Genomic DNA, 17,976 nt, shown 5'->3' on the forward strand with positions numbered 1-17,976 from the left:
TCGCCATCACTGACCTAGGGGAAGGCCAATATGTATAAATAAAGCGAATGCTACATACCTGTAGAAGGTATTCTCCGAGGACAGCAGGCTGATTGTTCTCACTGATGGGTGACGTCCACGGCAGCCCCTCCAATCGGAAACTTCACTAGCAAAGTCCTTTGCTAGCCCTCGCGCGCATGCGCGGCCGTCTTCCCGCCCGAAACCGGCTCGAGCCGGCCAGTCCAGTATGTAGCAAGACAATACACTTCAAGGGAAGACACAACTCCAAAGGGGAGGCGGGCGGGTTTGTGAGAACAATCAGCCTGCTGTCCTCGGAGAATACCTTCTACAGGTATGTAGCATTCGCTTTCTCCGAGGACAAGCAGGCTGCTTGTTCTCACTGATGGGGTATCCCTAGCCCCCAGGCTCACTCAAAACAACAACATTGGTCAATTGGGCCTCGCAACGGCGAGGACATAACTGAGATTGACCTAAAAAATTTACCAACTAACTGAGAGTGTAGCCTGGAACAGAACAAACAGGGCCCTCGGGGGGTGGAGTTGGATCCTAAAGCCCAAACAGGTTCTGAAGAACTGACTGCCCGAACCGACTGTCACGTCGGGTATCCTGCTGCAGGCAGTAATGAGATGTGAATGTGTGGACAGATGACCACGTCGCAGCTTTGCAAATTTCCTCCATGGTGGCTGACTTCAAGTGGGCTACCGACGCTGCCATGGCTCTAACATTATGAGCCGTGACATGACCCTCAAGAGCCAGCCCAGCCTGGGCGTAAGTGAAGGAAATGCAATCTGCTAGCCAATTGGATATGGTGCGTTTCCCTACAGCCACTCCCCTCTTGTTGGGATCAAAAGAAACAAACAATTGGGCGGACTGTCTGTGGGGCTGTGTCCGCTCCAGATAGAAGGCCAATGCTCTCTTGCAGTCCAATGTGTGCAGCTGACGTTCAGCAGGGCAGGAATGAGGACGGGGAAAGAATGTTGGCAAGACAATTGACTGGTTCAGATGGAACTCCGACACAACCTTTGGCAGAAACTTAGGGTGAGTGCGGAGGACTACTCTGTTGTGATGAAATTTGGTGTAAGGGGCCTGGGCTACCAGGGCCTGAAGCTCACTGACTCTACGAGCCGAGGTAACTGCCACCAAGAAAATGACCTTCCAGGTCAAGTACTTCGGATGGCAGGAATTCAGTGGCTCGAAAGGAGGTTTCATCAGCTGGGTGAGAACGACATTGAGATCCCATGACACTGTAGGAGGCTTGACAGGGGGCTTTGACAAAAGCAAACCTCTCATGAAGCGAACAACTAAAGGCTGTCCTGAGATCGGCTTACCTTCCACTTGGTAATGGTATGCACTGATTGCACTAAGGTGAACCCTTACGGAGTTGGTCTTCAGACCAGACTCAGACAAGTGGAGAAGGTATTCAAGCAGGGTCTGTGTAGGACAAGAGCGAGGATCTAGGGCCTTGCTGTCACACCAGACGGCAAACCTCCTCCAATGAAAGAAGTAACTTCTCTTAGTGGAGTCTTTCCTGGAAGCAAGCAAGATGCGGGAGACACCCTCTGGCAGACCCAAAGAGGCAAAGTCTACGCCCTCAACATCCAGGCCGTGAGAGCCAGGGACTGGAGGTTGGGATGCAGAAGAGCCCCTTCGTCCTGCGTGATGAGGGTCGGAAAACACTCCAATCTCCACGGTTCTTCGGAGGATAACTCCAGAAGAAGAGGGAACCAGATCTGACGCGGCCAAAAGGGAGCAATCAGAATCATGGTGCCTCGGTCTTGCTTGAGTTTCAACAAAGTCTTCCCCACCAGAGGAATGGGAGGATAAGCATACAGCAGACCTTCCCCCCAATCCAGGAGGAAGGCATCCGACGCCAGTCTGCCGTGGGCCTGAAGCCTGGAACAGAACTGAGGGACCTTGTGGTTCACTTGAGATGCGAAGAGATCCACCAGGGGGGTGCCCCATGCCTGGAAGATCTGTCGCACCACACGGGAATTGAGCGACCACTCGTGAGGTTGCATAATCCTGCTCAACCTGTCGGCCAGACTGTTGTTTACGCCTGCCAGATATGTGGCTTGGAGCACCATGCCTTGACGGCGAGCCCAGAGCCACATGCTGACGGCTTCCTGACACAGGGGGCGAGATCCGGTGCCCCCCTGCTTGTTGACATAGTACATGGCAACCTGATTGTCTGTCTGAATTTGGATAATTTGGTGGGACAGCCGATCTCTGAAAGCCTTCAGAGCGTTCCAGATCGCTCGCAACTCCAGAAGATTGATCTGTAGATCGCTTTCTTGGAGGGACCACCTTCCTTGGGTGTGAAGCCCATCGACATGAGCTCCCCATCCCAGGAGAGACGCATCCGTGGTCAGCACTTTTTGAGGCTGAGGAATTTGGAAGGGACGTCCCAGAGTCAAATTGGAGCAAATCGTCCACCAATACAGGGATTCGAGAAAACTCGTGGACAGGTGGATCACGTCCTCTAGACCCCCGGCGGCCTGATACCACTGGGAGGCTAGGGTCCATTGAGCAGATCTCATGTGAAGGCGGGCCATGGGAGTCACATGAACTGTGGAAGCCATGTGGCCCAGCAATCTCAACATCTGCCGAGCTGTGATCTGCTGGGACGCTCGCACCCGCGAGACGAGGGACAACAAGTTGTTGGCCCTCGCCTCTGGGAGATAGGCGCGAGCCGTCCGAGAATCCAGCAGGGCTCCGATGAATTCGAGTTTCTGCACTGGGAGAAGATGGGACTTTGGGTAATTTATCACAAACCCCAGTAGCTCCAGGAGGCGAATAGTCATCTGCATGGACTGCAGGGCTCCTGCCTCGGATGTGTTCTTCACCAGCCAATCGTCGAGATATGGGAACACGTGCACTCCCAGCCTGCGAAGCGCCGCTGCTACCACAGCTAGGCACTTTGTGAACACCCTGGGCGCAGAGGCGAGCCCAAAGGGTAGCACACAGTACTGGAAGTGGCGTGCGCCCAGCTGAAATCGCAGATACTGTCTGTGAGCTGGCAGTATCGGGATGTGTGTGTAGGCATCCTTCAAGTCCAGAGAGCATAGCCAATCGTTTTGCTGAATCATGGGGAGAAGGGTGCCCAGGGAAAGCATCCTGAACTTTTCTTTTACGAGATATTTGTTCAGGGCCCTTAGGTCTAGGATGGGACGCATCCCCCCTGTTTTCTTTTCCACAAGGAAGTACCTGGAATAGAACCCCAGCCCTTCTTGCCCGGATGGCACGGGCTCGACCGCATTGGCGCTGAGAAGGGCGGAGAGTTCCTCTGCAAGTACCTGCTTGTGCTGGAAGCTGTAGGACTGAGCTCCCGGTGGACAATTTGGAGGTTGAGAGGCCAAATTGAGGGTGTATCCTTGCCGGACTATTTGGAGAACCCACTGATCGGAGGTTATGAGAGGCCACCTTTGGTGAAAAGCTTTCAACCTCCCTCCGACAGGCAGGTCGCCCGGCACTGACACTTGGATGTCGGCTATGCTCTGCTGGAGCCAGTCAAAAGCTCGCCCCTTGCTTTTGCTGGGGAGCCGCGGGGCCTTGCTGATTCGCACGCTGCTGACGAGAGCGAGCGCGCTGGGGCTTAGCCTGGGCCGCAGGCTGTCGGGAAGGAGGATTGTACCTACGCTTGCCAGAAGTATAGGGAACAGTCTTCCTTCCCCCGAAAAATCGTCTACCTGTAGAGGTAGAAGCTGAAGGCTGCCGGCGGGCGAACTTGTCGAATGCGGTGTCCCGCTGGTGGAGAGACTCTACCACCTGCTCGACTTTTTCGCCAAAAATGTTATCCGCACGGCAAGGCAAGTCCGCAATCCGCTGCTGGATTCTATTCTCCAGGTCGGCGGCACGCAGCCATGAGAGCCTGCGCATCACCACACCTTGAGCAGCGGCCCTGGACGCAACATCAAAAGTGTCATAAACTCCTCTGGCCAGGAATTTTCTGCACGCCTTCAGCTGCCTGACCACCTCCTGAAAAGGCTTGGCTTGCTCAGGGGGAAGAGCATCAACCAAGCCCGCCAACTGCCGCACATTATTCCGCATGTGTATGCTCGTGTAGAGCTGGTAAGACTGGATCTTGGACACGAGCATAGAGGAATGGTAGGCCTTCCTCCCAAAGGAGTCTAAGGTTCTAGCGTCCTTGCCCGGGGGCGCCGAAGCATGTTCCCTAGAACTCTTAGCCTTCTTTAGGGCCAAATCCACAACTCCAGAGTCATGAGGCAACTGAGTGCGCATCAGCTCTGGGTCCCCATGGATCCGGTACTGGGACTCGATCTTCTTGGGAATGTGGGGATTAGTTAATGGCTTGGTCCAGTTCGCAAGCAATGTCTTTTTCAGGACATGGTGCAAGGGAACAGTGGACGCTTCCTTAGGTGGAGAAGGATAGTCCAGGAGCTCAAACATTTCAGCCCTGGGCTCGTCCTCCACAACCACCGGGAAGGGGATGGCCGTAGACATCTCCCGGACAAAGGAGGCAAAAGACAGACTCTCGGGAGGAGAAAGCTGTCTCTCAGGAGAGGGAGTGGGATCAGACGGAAGACCCTCAGACTCCTCGTCAGAGAAATATCTGGGATCTTCCTCTTCCTCCCACGAGGCCTCACCCTCGGTGTCAGACACAAGTTCACGGACCTGTGTCTGCAACCTCGCCCTGCTCGACTCCGTGGAACCCCGTCCACGATGGGGGCGTCGAGAGGTAGACTCCCTCGCCCGCATCGGCGAAGCTCCCTCCGCCGACGTAGTCGGGGAGCCTTCCTGGGAGGTGGCCGCGGTCGGTACCGCACGCGGTACCGACGTCGGGGACCTCAACCTGGGCGATGGGCCAGCCGGCGCCACGCTCGACGGTACCGGTGGCGCAAGCACCGCCGGTACCGGAGGGGTAGGGCGCAACAGCTCTCCCAGAATCTCTGGGAGAACGGCCCGGAGGCTCTCGTTTAGAGCGGCTGCAGAGAAAGGCTGAGAGGTCGATGCAGGCGTCGACGTCAGTACCTGTTCCGGGCGTGGAGGCTGTTCCGGGCTGTCCAGAGCGGAGCGCATCGACACCTCCTGAACAGAGGGTGAGCGGTCCTCTCGGTGCCGATGCCTGCTGGGTGCCGAATCCCTCGGCGACCCAGAGCTCTCGGTGCCGACACGGGGAGGAGACCGGTGTCGATGCTTCTTCGATTTCTTCCGAAGCATGTCACCGGAGCTCCCCGGCACCGACGAGGAGGACGTCGAATCCATCCGTCGCTTCCTCGGGGCCGAGACTGAAGAAGGTCGATCTCGGGGGGGCTGTACCGCAGGAGCCCTCAGGGTAGGCGGAGACCCACCCGAGGGCTCACCGCCACCAGCAGGGGAATGGACAGCCCTCACCTGCACTCCACCCGATGCACCACCGTCCGACGACATCAGCAGACGAGGTCCTGGTACCACCGACGTCGATGCAGCTATCCGATGTCTCGGCGCCGATGCAGAGGCCCGATGCCTCGATGCACTCGATGCAGGGGCGGCCGAGGAAGATGGTCTGGACGCTGACGACGTCGATGCACTCGAAGATCCCGGTGCCGATGCCGACGAAGAGCCCGAGAACAACACGTTCCACTGGGCTAGTCTCGCTACCTGAGTCCGCCTTTGAAGCAGGGAACACAGACTGCAGTTCTGAGGGCGGTGCTCGGCCCCCAGACACTGAAGACACGACGAGTGTCGATCAGTGAGCGAGATAACCCGGGCGCACTGGGTGCACTTCTTGAAGCCGCTGGAAGGCTTCGATGTCATGGGCGGAAAAATCACGCCGGCGAAATCAAAAGCCGAAATGGCGAAATTTGAAGCACCAAATTTAGAGGGAGAAAAAATCTCGACCGAGGCCGAAAAGAGGCCTACCCCGACGACGAAAGAAAACTTACCGGGGCAAAAAAGCTGGAAGTACGGGGAGGATTTACACGAAACCCGGCGGGGGGTTTCCGGAGCACTTCCCGACTAGGACAAAGCTTTCCCGAAGGAAAAAAACACGTGCAAAACAAATTGGACGCGCGAGGTCGACTTTCCGGGGCTCGACACGGCGAAAACACGACCGTACCGAGTGCGTACAAAAGAAGACTGGCCGGCTCGAGCCGGTTTCGGGCGGGAAGACGGCCGCGCGGGCGCGCGAGGGCTAGCAAAGGACTTTGCTAGTGAAGTTTCCGATTGGAGGGGCTGCCGTGGACGTCACCCATCAGTGAGAACAAGCAGCCTGCTTGTCCTCGGAGAAAGATGTTTTCTGTATTGACAAAGAAAGGCCATTTGATAAGAGAGAAGTTACGAAGGTCTGAAACTGACCAGTATTTGTGATATATGTCTTCTTTTGGAAAAGTAAAGTATATTTTGTATTTAACTAACGAAAACAGGTCATAAATGTTAACCTATTATTAAAAATAGTTGAGAAATGCTATGTAATATGTTTTTCCATTGAACTATGCCCTTATACTTTAGACTTTTAGCATATTTGCTTAGATTAAGTTCAGTATTCTAAAATGTATGTCTTGCTGATGCTATGGAATTCTATGTAGATGAATCAATTACCTCATATGTGTTTAAGGGTATAAATGTAACCATTTGGACTGTCGTACTTCAGGGAGATATGGAAGAAGACAGACTTCTCTCCCAGTCTTCCCTCCTTATTGCAATAAGATATATTATGCAGCTCTAATAAAAAGACCAGTTTTACTGATTCTGTGTGGGACAATATATTTTATTTCTATAAATTTACATGCTTTCTACACTAACAAGACAAAATATGAGGATTCATCCCTAGCTCTTCAAGAGACATTTTCTTTTCACTTTCTCTCTGGCTCTTCACCTGTGAAGGCAGCAAGACCCTCTCCATTTTCCACCCCTTCATCCACTCGGCAAATAAGAAAGCTTTCTCTATAAACTTCATGAATCACCATCAACTTCCCCTTCCTCTCTGCAAGCAAGAGAATTATCATTGCATAGCCATCTCCAGAAATTCCAGAGAAATGGAACATGCTGACAAAAAAAAAAGAGGACCTCTGGACCAAGAGGCTACACTTGCCACTCACAGAAGTCCACACTGATCCAGAATAATTCAGGATTTCAAATCAATATTTATCTTGATGCACATTCTCTTTGCATAAGATCCCCCACCCCACCCCTCTTGCTCCGCTAACATGGATATTGGAATGTACTTCAGTTCAACTCTTACACTCCTGTGTCTCCCTGTTGCAGATGGGGGTGCCCCTTACAACCTGACTTAACCACGTTAATGTTTCCTTTGGGTGGGGGTGTTTCCCACTGTCCCATTCCACTGGATATCACTTCTTGTTGGAGGGATGCTCTCAACATCCCTTCCTTGTGGTGGCAGAGGCATTTGTGCTGGTCCTTGCTGGCAGCGAAAAATGAAAAACCAATCCACCCGAGGAGAGTCATACTTTACAGCTCCTGCTTGGAGTGATGAGTTTAGAATTATGGTATCGGTTCTCAGCCCTGGTTCTAACTGAGCTAGATATATAAAAGAAGAGGGTCAAGAAAAGAAGGAACTATCTGACAAAAGAGGCAGCAATCTGCTCAAAGATAAATTGACAAACAAAAAAAAACAATTACAGCTGTGAAGATTTATTGCCAGATACCCGATGTAGTCACATTTTGCTTTAAAAGGCTGCATAAGGGGTTTACAGTACACTAATAAAGGACAAAGAGTGTTTACCCCTAATTAGTAAATCCGCATCCAAGGTAGCAAGTAGCAGCTCTTGAACATGGAAAAACAGCATGAACGTTGATCAACAGTTCTCTCTCTCTCACTATGGCTCAGCGGGTTCTGCCATCTTTAATTAGGCTGGTGGCTAATATACTCTATGTGGCTGTGTGATGCCTCCACCTCCTGCTGCTGCTATCAGAGTCTGGACTGAGTGCTGTCTCCCTCACTGCACCAGACACCAGTGACTAGGAAAACTGGCAAGTGGGAGCTACAGAAAGAGCGAGAACTGTGAAGAAAAAGTAATGTATTTTATCGACCCTGATAGCAGTAGCAGGAGGAGGAAGAGGAGGCATCGCACAGCTGCATAGCGTATATAAGGCACCAGCCTAATTCAAGATGGCAGTTCCTGCTCAGCCATTGTGAGAGGAAAAGAACTACTGATCAGCATTCATGCTGTTTTTCCATGTTCAAGAGCTGCTACTTGCTAGCTTGGATGCAGATTTACTAATTAAGGGGAAACACTCTTTCGCCTTTTATTAGTGTACTGTAAACCCCTGACACAGCCTTTTAAGGTGAAACATGGCCATGTCGGATATCTGGCAAAAAATCTTCTCAGCTGTACATCATTCAGTCTGATTTGTTTTGTTTGCAAAAGAAATCAACTACTACATCAAATTTTTAAAAGTCCTGACACCATTCTACTTAAACCCAGTAAGGATCCCACAATGTGTGGGTCCTACAGACAGATACCCTGCTTAATCTTGATATCAAACTAATAGCTAAGGTTTTAGCAAATAGGATGAATGCTTATATAGTAGATCTGGATAAGGAAGATCAATAGTTTTATATCCGGAAGAATCACTGGTAATAATGTTAGGTGAACATTAAACCTTATTTAGTGGGCTCAAAAACATGAACACCCATAGCACTCCTAGCCATAGATGCAGAAAAAGCGTTTTGACAGGGTGGAATGAATGTTCATGCAGCATAGTCTGGTTTGAATGGGATTTGGCCCAATTTTTTGCTCATGTATCTCTGCTTTGTATTCTGACCTTTCTGCTCATATTTGAGTTAATAGGGAGTTAGATAAATTCCATCTTAAGAGAGGTACTGGGCAGGGGTATCCCGTATCTCCATTGTTGTTTGCATCAGTAGTGGAATCACTGGCAGCATGGTTGTCTAAAGGAGGAGCAGAATTCACTGTGGAAGCAATTAATGTGTTCAGAAAATACCAACAAAGGACAGACAATTATTAGAAGAAAAAAAACCAAGGAAGGCAGGCTGGTTAACTAGAATTCCAAAGACCTAGGGAAAGTTGAAGACTGTCCAACCTATATTAAAAGGGAAATATCTTCTCTAGGCATATAAAAAGTAAAGAAAACCAATGAGGAAAGAGGAATAAGACATCTGAAAAAAGAAAGGTGAAATACCTACAGCAGAAATAGGAAGAAGCAACTGTAAAATAATCACAAATCTATTTACAAAACAGGAAATACCTTCACAAATGAGAGCTGATGAAGGCCACTGGAGGTATTATAGAATTCAGCCTAAACACATCTGTTCAACTTGTTTTTGAAGACAGGGGGGTGTTTCAAAAGACTCATACCACTATCCTCTAAATGTCAGAAGCATGCTTACTTCTGTCAACATATTGTTTTTAATCACTCCTAAAGTAGACTATTCCATATATCTACCACCCTTCCCAATAAGCAACTATTTTCTCTATATTTCTCCCTGCAACTTCGTATCATGACAAGTGTCTGAATTTCCTAGACTACAAAAATGTAATTTTCCTGTACTTTATTGAAGCTCCTCGGACATTTTAATGTTTCTATCAAATCCCCCCTCCCCAATTGCTTTCTTTTTTCCAGGCGGGTATATGTTGACAGTTTTAAATCCCTCTTTATAGGGTTTATATGCAGATGCTGTATATTTTACTAGCTCTTTTCTGAACCACATATCCTTAATTTAAGGTACAGCCTGCAAAACTGGACCCAGTACCCAAAGGGTAGTCTTACCAGACAAGAATATTACTACCTCCATTTCTCCTGATAATTGTATCTTTACTTATGCAACTGAGTATAATGCTGCTTTATTACATTTACAACAATGCATTACCCACAGTACATAACAGGTCTGCATTGGAATTATGGGATTCCACATATATCAAGGAAGCATAGGAGCAAAGCTGAAAAACTAAGGAATAGTTCAAGGCAGCTATTAAATATGACTGACCAAACTCTGTTTCTGAAGCAAATTTATAATGCCCAGCCATTTCATTAAGAGTACAACTTACAGAACTAGAAGGTTCCCTTTGACTTCTTATACTGTGTATGCTACCGATCTCTGTTTGAGAACTGGAATGCGACAGGCCTTCAAAATAAGGTCTAAGAGGAAATAAAAATTTTTTTTAACTTCATCACTCACAAAAAAAACAGTTATGAACCAGTACAAACTGCTTATATCACACAGCAATGAGTAAGGTAGTTATTAGACACTGATACCAAACTCTTTATGCTTAATAGGTTTTGCTCATGTGACCATCATAGTTTTTTTAGACTATCAGTACTTGCCTCTAATAGTCTGAGCTGATACAAAAAAAACCCATCAACAGAGAAAACTCCAATTGTTCGTAACTAAAAAAAAACCAACTGTGATATGTTTGACCAAAACAGATAAAATTAGTTAACTTAGGTGACCCTTATAACTAGGAGATCAAATCTTTCAGCTTAATATTGCTATTCTCCTTTATTAATTGCATCAGTAGGACTATCCATTTTATTAATGTAAATTTCTCAAAGTTCAAATTATTCTAACTAAATTTTAAAACTGTTATATCTCAAGAGTTATATATAAAGTCTTAACAATCCAATCTGCTGTAAAATCTCATTGAAAAATATATTCCACCAAGCTTCACCAAAGTCATATTTTTGTGTCAGTTGATTCCAAAAACAAGGTCCAAACTCCACTATGCCCGACTCAAGTCTTCAAGTTTTGCTGAAACTCCATCTTCCTTGGGGGCTATAAACCTTATTTTTCAAATGGGACTTTACAGCAGATTGGATTGTTAAACACTTGCAAATAACTTTCAAATAAATGTGATAAAGAGTTTTAAGATGTAATTGGAATAGTTTACATTTTGGGTAATTAGTACATAAGTACATAAGCACCGCCATACTGGGAAAAGACCAAGGGTCCATCAAGCCCAGCATCCTGTCTCCGAAAGCGGCCAATCCGGGCTTCAAGAACCTGGCAAACCCCCCCCCCCCCCCCCCCCCAAAAAAAAAAAAATTTTTTTAATAATGTTCAATGGACTTTCCCCTCAGGAATCTGTCCAAACCCCCTTTAAATTCCGTAAGGCCAGCTGCTGTCACTACATTCTCCGGCAACGAGTTCCAGAGTCTAACTACATGCTGAGTAAAGAAACACTTTCTCCTATTTGTTTTAAATGTACCATATTCTAGCTTCATCTTGTGTCCCCTGGTTTTGTTGTTTGAAAGTGTAAACAAATGCTTCACATATGTCAGCTCTAATCTGCTCATTATCTTGTAGACTTCTATCATATCACCCCTCAGCTGCCTTTTCTCCAAGCTGAAGAGCCCTAACCTTCTCAGCCTTTCCTCATAGGGAAGTCGTTCTATTCCCTTTATCATTTTCGCCACATTTCTCTGCACCTTCTCCAATTCCTTTATATCTTTTTTGAGATGCGGCGACCAGAATTGGACACAATACTCGAGGTACAGTCGCACCATGGAGCGATACAACGGCATTATAACATCCTCGTGTTTGTTTTCCATCCCTTTCCTAATACTCAACATTCTGTGCGCTTTCTTAGCCGCCGCAGCACACTGAGCAATAATACAGTGGGTGGTCCGTCCCACTGACGGAATAAAGGAGAGTAGCACTTTACAACAATAAGCTGAAAGCTTTAATCTTCTAGTTCTGAGGAACATCTAATTTAATTCTTTCTTTTGTGGTCAAACATTAGTTATATCTAATAGTCTGAGCACAAGACTTTCAGGATATACATGTTTTCTACAGTATTAATGCACAAACAGTAAAAGTTTATTAAGGCAAAAGGCAAGAATTCAGAAAAACATATGCAAAAAGGCTTAAATGCCCTGAACTAGCCATGGTGAATCCCACAAAACCCAACAATAGTACACGGAAATTGTGCATTGCAATTAACACAAAGATCTAATTAACCCGTAAGCCCAATATTTTTATTCTAAGTAGAATCTTTACAGTTACAATCAAAATATTAGAATTATGGGTTAAAATATTTAAGTTGCATTAGAGAGACCCACCTATAATTCATACATTCATTTCCAAATAAGTTGCCTAATTTACATTTACATGAAAGTGTATTAAATCAAATCAAAATGACAGTAAGAGAATTTTGTTTTAAATTGTTTGGGAAAGCTTTGTGACAGCTTAGTTTCTAGATTGTGACTATCATAGAAAGCCCATTATAATAATAGTAACACTTTCTTTTTTCTTCTCTTACCACACAAGTGCTATTGGTAGTAAGAACTCTCCAAATGATTTAATGACATGAGACCCCCAGATCATCTTGTCAAGATCCAGTAACTTTGCTGTCTGGTTTATAGAAAACCATATTGCAGGTGAGGTCTTTCAAACCCTGCCTCGAGAAAGATGCTGCAACTAGTTAATGGCCAATCATAAAAAAGAATCCAGATAAAATTGATTTTCCAATTCCAGCTGAAGACTGTTTTGCTGGCTGTTCTGATCCATCTAGTGTTAAAACTTCAGTTGCTTCTGAACCATCAGTTTGATTTCAAAAGCACTCTAAACAAAAAAATTTTTTGTTGTCTAATTTCAAAACAATGAGGAATAGGAGAGAAGGCATGGATAGGACATGCCCAAAATAAATCTGGATTGAGTCATTTTTCCTATTACTGCTCTGGCAAGAGGTAGGCACAATTGCTGGATGTGCTATTATAACTTCTAATCACAATTACATAAAGAATCCTACTTTAATTTTGGTTTTGGTGTGCTGAGAACGCTGTCATCATCTTCCATCTCAGGCCCACTGTCACTAGGGTTTTCAATATCCAATGTCTTATACAAAAGGTCCAAGTCTTCTTCCACCTCTGGGACATGCTCTCCTGGATCTTGTTCAGAATCCAGCACCTAGATACAAAAAAAATGTATTAACAACATCTTAAGTATAAATTACACATTTTTTGTGGTTGCATCAATGTTTCTCAGCCCTCTCCCATGCACATATACCTAGTTGACCAGATTTTCAGATCTACCACAATAAATATACATAAGAGAAATCTACATATACTGGAGAGCCATTGTATGCAAATCTCTCTCATGCATATTCATTGTGGTTATCCTGACAACCTGACCAGCTAGGTGTGTTACCAGGAGAGAGCGAGAGAGCTGAGAAGCACTACAGCTAGAGAAAGCTCACATCTTATTCTTCAGCACTACTTTATCTTATGCAAAGAGTGGTTTACCCTTAATTTCCTATTAAGGACAAGATCTGCACATTGGCCTGTTCATGTTATGATGTGGTTGATGGCATTCCAGTATTAATGAAAAAATGTCAATGCCAGGAGGGTTTTTAATGAGGTGCTTGAAATTCAAATTGTTCCATTCTGTTCAGTATTGTTCTGGAGGAGTTATCTAGGCAAGTGACAGTGCATTCCCAAAATGGGGATTGAGACTTCTCAGAGAGATATAGTGTTGAAATCTTGATTGATAGCTTGTTGGTGACAAGAAAATATATGAACTTCCTTGCAGTTTTCATGTCCCTGTGAATATATGATGTCAGAATGTTGACAAGAAGGGCCCAAAAAAACACAGGCAAGTGGTCTATAAAATACAGATAAGCAGAAAAGAAAAGCAGAAGTAGAGGGGCATAATAGAACGGGGCACCCAAGTTTTCCTGAGCACGTCCTCACAGGACGTCCCCGCGAAGGGGCGGGGAAACCTGTATTATCGAATCAAGATGGGCGGCCATCTTTCATTTCGATAATACGGTTGGGGACACCCAAATCTCCACATTTAGGTCAACCTTAGAGATGGTCGTCCCTAGAGATGCTCATCCCCGATTTTCGGCGATAATGGAAACCGAGGACGCCCATCTCAGAAATGACCAAATCCAAGCCCTTTGGTCGTGGGAGGAGCCAGCATTCGTAGTGCACTGGTCCCACTCATATGCCAGGACACCAACCGGGCACCCTAGGGGGCACTGCAGTGGACTTCACAAATTGCTCCCAGGTGCATAGCTCCCATACCTTGGGTGCTGAGACCCCAACCCACCCCCAAAAACCCACTCCCCACAAACTGTACACCACTACCATAGCCCTAAGGGGTAAAGGGGGGGCACCTACATGTGGGTAAAGTTGGTTTCTGGTGGGTTTTGAAGGGCTCACATTTACCATCACAAGTGTATCAGTTAGGGGGGTGGGATGGGCCTGGGTCCACGTGCCTGAAGTGCACTGCACACACTAAAACTGCTCCAGGGACCTGCGTACTGCTGTCATGGAGCTGGGTATGACATTTGAGGCTGGCATAGAGGCTGGCAAAAAATGTTTTCTATTTCTGTTGATGGCTCTCTCATTCTCCCTGTCTCCTCAGCTCGAAACCTTGGGGTCATCTTTGACTCTTCTCTCTCCTTCTCTGCTCATATCCAGCAGATTGCCAAGACCTGTCATTTCTTTCTTTACAACATCCGTAAAATCCGCCCCTTTCTTTCCGAGCACTCTACCAAAACCCTCATCCACACCCTTGTCACCTCTCGTTTAGACTACTGCAATCTGCTTCTTGCTGGCCTCCCACTTAGTCACCTCTCCCCTCTCGTCGGTTCAAAACTCTGCTGCCCGTCTCATCTTCCGCCAGGGTCGCTTTACTCATACTACCCCTCTCCTCAAGACCCTTCACTGGCTCCCTATCCGTTTTCGCATCCTGTTCAAACTTCTTCTACTAACCTATAAATGTACTCACTCTGCTGCTCCCCAGTATCTCTCCACACTCGTCCTTCCCTACACCCCTTCCCGTGCACTCCGCTCCATGGATAAATCCTTCTTATCTGTTCCCTTCTCCACTACTGCCAACTCCAGACTTCGCGCCTTCTGTCTCGCTGCACCCTACGCCTGGAATAAACTTCCTGAGCCCCTACGTCTTGCCCCATCCTTGGCCACCTTTAAATCTAGACTGAAAGCCCACCTCTTTAACATTGCTTTTGACTTGTAACCACTCGCCTCCACCTACCCTCCTCTCTTCCTTCCCGTCCACATTAATTGATTTGATTTGCTTACTTTATTTATTTTTTGTCTATTAGATTGTAAGCTCTTTGAGCAGGGACTGTCTTTCTTCTATGTTTGTGCAGCGCTGCGTATGCCTTGTAGCGCTATAGAAATGCTAAATAGTAGTAGTAGTAGGTTGGGAGGGGGTTGGTGACCACTGGGGGAGTAAGGGGAGGTCATCCTCGATTCCCTCCAGTGGTCATCTGGTCAGTTCAGGCACCTTTTTGAGGCTTGGTCGCAAGAAAAAATGGACCAGGTAAAGTCGGCCAAGTGCTCGTCAGAGACGCCCTTCTTTTTTCCATTATCGGTCGAGGACGCCCATATGTTAAGCACACCCCAGTTCCGCCTTCGCTATGCTGCCGTCACGCCCCGTGAACTTTGGTCATCCCCGCGATGGAAAGCAGTTGAGGACGTCCAAAATTGGCTTTCGATTATGCCAATTTGGGCAACCCTGGGAGGAGGATGCCCATCTCCTGATTTGTGTCGAAAGATGGGCGCCCTTCTCTTTTGAAAATAAGACTGTTAGTGTTCCACTTATGAGTATTATGTTACCACTCAATTGTACATCTAGTACTTCTGGATTTGAGTTGCCAGACCACCTTGATCAGTAGTACTCTACCAGAGAGTAGACTGACGGATGCAGTTTATAGCATATCAACTAGGGCACCTCAAATCATTCTGGTAAGTTTCTGTATCCTGGTGGCTCCTATTTAGCCTTCTTGCAAATATATTTCATGTGGGGCTTGAAGATCAAATTTTTGTTCTTAACTATCTTATGTATTTTGGGCTGTGATCATACTGTATGGGGCTATCAAAGGTCACATCAAGGGTGATACTGGCTGTACAGTCGTTGAGATGGAACACACTAACAGAAACAATTTCAATATTAGATCTAGTAACACAAGTACTAGCAAACGTGTATGAGGTCTGTGCCCTGTTCAAGGCTATTATCATATGAAGAGTCAGATAAATAAGGCTTCTGATTTTAGGTTTTACCAATAAACATCCTCAATGCATACAATAAATAAGTGCATAAAATAAGTATTTATTGGATCAAAAATACCACTTTCTCTAGTCTCTCACCCCTTTTTGGCTTGGCTTGTATCCTCGTCTCAGTTTTTGTGCCCTTTCTATGCTGACTCCTCCTATGCAACACAAATGTACAATATTTGATTTCACCCAACAATAGTACCTGTGGTGTAAAAATACTGGCATGCAAGTTACTTAACCCTCCAGTGCCTCAGGTACAAAACTTAGATTGTGAGCCCAAAAAGGACAGAGAAAGTATCTGTACAGAATATGTAAACTGATTTGGTTGTACCACAGAAAGGCAGTATATCAAATGAACTACTCATAACCTGATTTTTTTTGTACTCTAAAGAACCCCTATTAGCTGGAAAATAAACATCTAATTATCTAAATTTAAATTTATAATTCTAAACACCTAATAGAAGTCATTTTTCAGGATTCTTTTGTGGCTGCATTTACAAGTGAGTCACACACCAAAAGAATCGTCAGTGACTGTTGATTTCTTGTATTGTAGTATGATATCTAAACACTTCAGTTACCTTCAGTAACAGCTCATGTTAACGATGTCATGGACAGCAAAAATGTCAATTATTTCTGAATCAATTTTGTGCAGACACAGTTTTCTGCTTCTGGGAGAGCAACAATGTGTTCAAAACAGCTACAGGTGGAGCTTTTCTTGACTGGATAGTCTATGCTTTCAGGATTTATTTATTGCACTTGTATCCCACATTTTCCCACCTATTTGCAGGCTCAATGTGGCTTACAGCACCATGCCAGGATAGAGGAATACAGTCGGAATTACAATAAGATCAAGGATGACAAAGAAGAATTAAGCAGACAGTTATAGAGCAGCGTCATTCAGAGTAAGTTGGAGTAGTGAGGTGTTATAGTTAAGCTATGGATTCTCGTGGTAAGCCTTGTTGAAAAGATAGGTTTTCAGAGATTTGCGAAAGTTGGTGATTTCGTTAACTGATTTCAGATTTGTTGGAAGTGCATTCCACAGCTGCATGCTCAGGTAGGAAAAGCTGGTAGCGTGTGTTCGTCTGTATTTTAATCCTTTGCAGCTCGGGAAGTGTAGGTTAAGAAATGTGCGGGCAGATCTTTTAGCATTTCTGGGAGGTAAGTCAACAAGGTCTAACATGTAGGTTAGGGCCTCTCCGTAGATGATTCTATGAGCAATCGTGCAGATCTTGAATGTGGTCCATTCTTTAAGTGGAAGCCAATGTAGTTTCTCTCTTAAGAGTTTTGCACTTAAAGAACAGACCACATTCAAGATCTGCACGATTGTTCATAGAATCATCTACGGAGAGGCTCCAACCTACGTTAGACCTCGTTGACTTACCTCCCAGAAATGCTAAAAGATCTGCCCGCACATTTTGTCATTCTTGTTATGTTTTACACCTTTGTTTCTCCTTCTATATCATGGGTAGTAATGTCAATTTTATGTAAGCCATGTTGCACATTTACAACAGAAAGTTTTGTTGTGCCACACTAAAACATGATTTGTACCTCAGTTTTAGTTTATAGAAACATGGATCATAAAAATAACCTGGATTTAGAAGTGACAAAAACTATGAACAAGAGTTCCATTTAAGGATACATGTAGTATATATCAGAAATCTTCTCCCAGTATGAAAATCTTTGGTAGTCTGGGACTTATACAATAAAACACGAAACTTTCTACAGTTTTGCTGACATCACTGAGGGGTGACGACAGTGGCTGACTCTCTTGTTTTTTTCAGATCACCATTGCTCTTGCTGACCTTGCCAAATATTTCCTGATAATTCTGTTGATTACTCTGCTGATTCTGGCCTTTAATCTTGTCCACTGTCACCACATCAGGCCAGTAGGCTAAAAATGCCAGACTAAAACAGGCCACAGATCTGGTGTTGAAGGTGGGAGCCAAATTGGTTCACCCCTTAACTGTGATCCTTTGTGGGCTCTGAAGCAATGATTACTTCATCCCTCTGTTTTTTTCAGTAATAATTATG

At 45.8% G+C, this 17,976-nt stretch overlaps 1 protein-coding gene across 1 annotated transcript in view; it reads right to left on the reverse strand.

The window, feature by feature from the left end:
• The window catches only part of PACS2 (phosphofurin acidic cluster sorting protein 2), a 550,048-nt gene that overhangs the window by 166,712 nt on the left and 365,360 nt on the right, over nt 1-17,976 (reverse strand). The window contains exons 9-10 of the mRNA XM_030213995.1: nt 12,669-12,826; nt 9,969-10,059 (exon numbers count right to left, since the gene is read on the reverse strand). Of these exons, the coding sequence (XP_030069855.1) occupies nt 9,969-10,059; nt 12,669-12,826 (249 nt within the window). The remainder of the gene's footprint in view (nt 1-9,968; nt 10,060-12,668; nt 12,827-17,976) is intronic.

This window comes from Microcaecilia unicolor, chromosome 9 (genome assembly GCF_901765095.1).
Source record: "Microcaecilia unicolor chromosome 9, aMicUni1.1, whole genome shotgun sequence".
Classification (NCBI taxonomy): domain Eukaryota; kingdom Metazoa; phylum Chordata; class Amphibia; order Gymnophiona; family Siphonopidae; genus Microcaecilia; species Microcaecilia unicolor.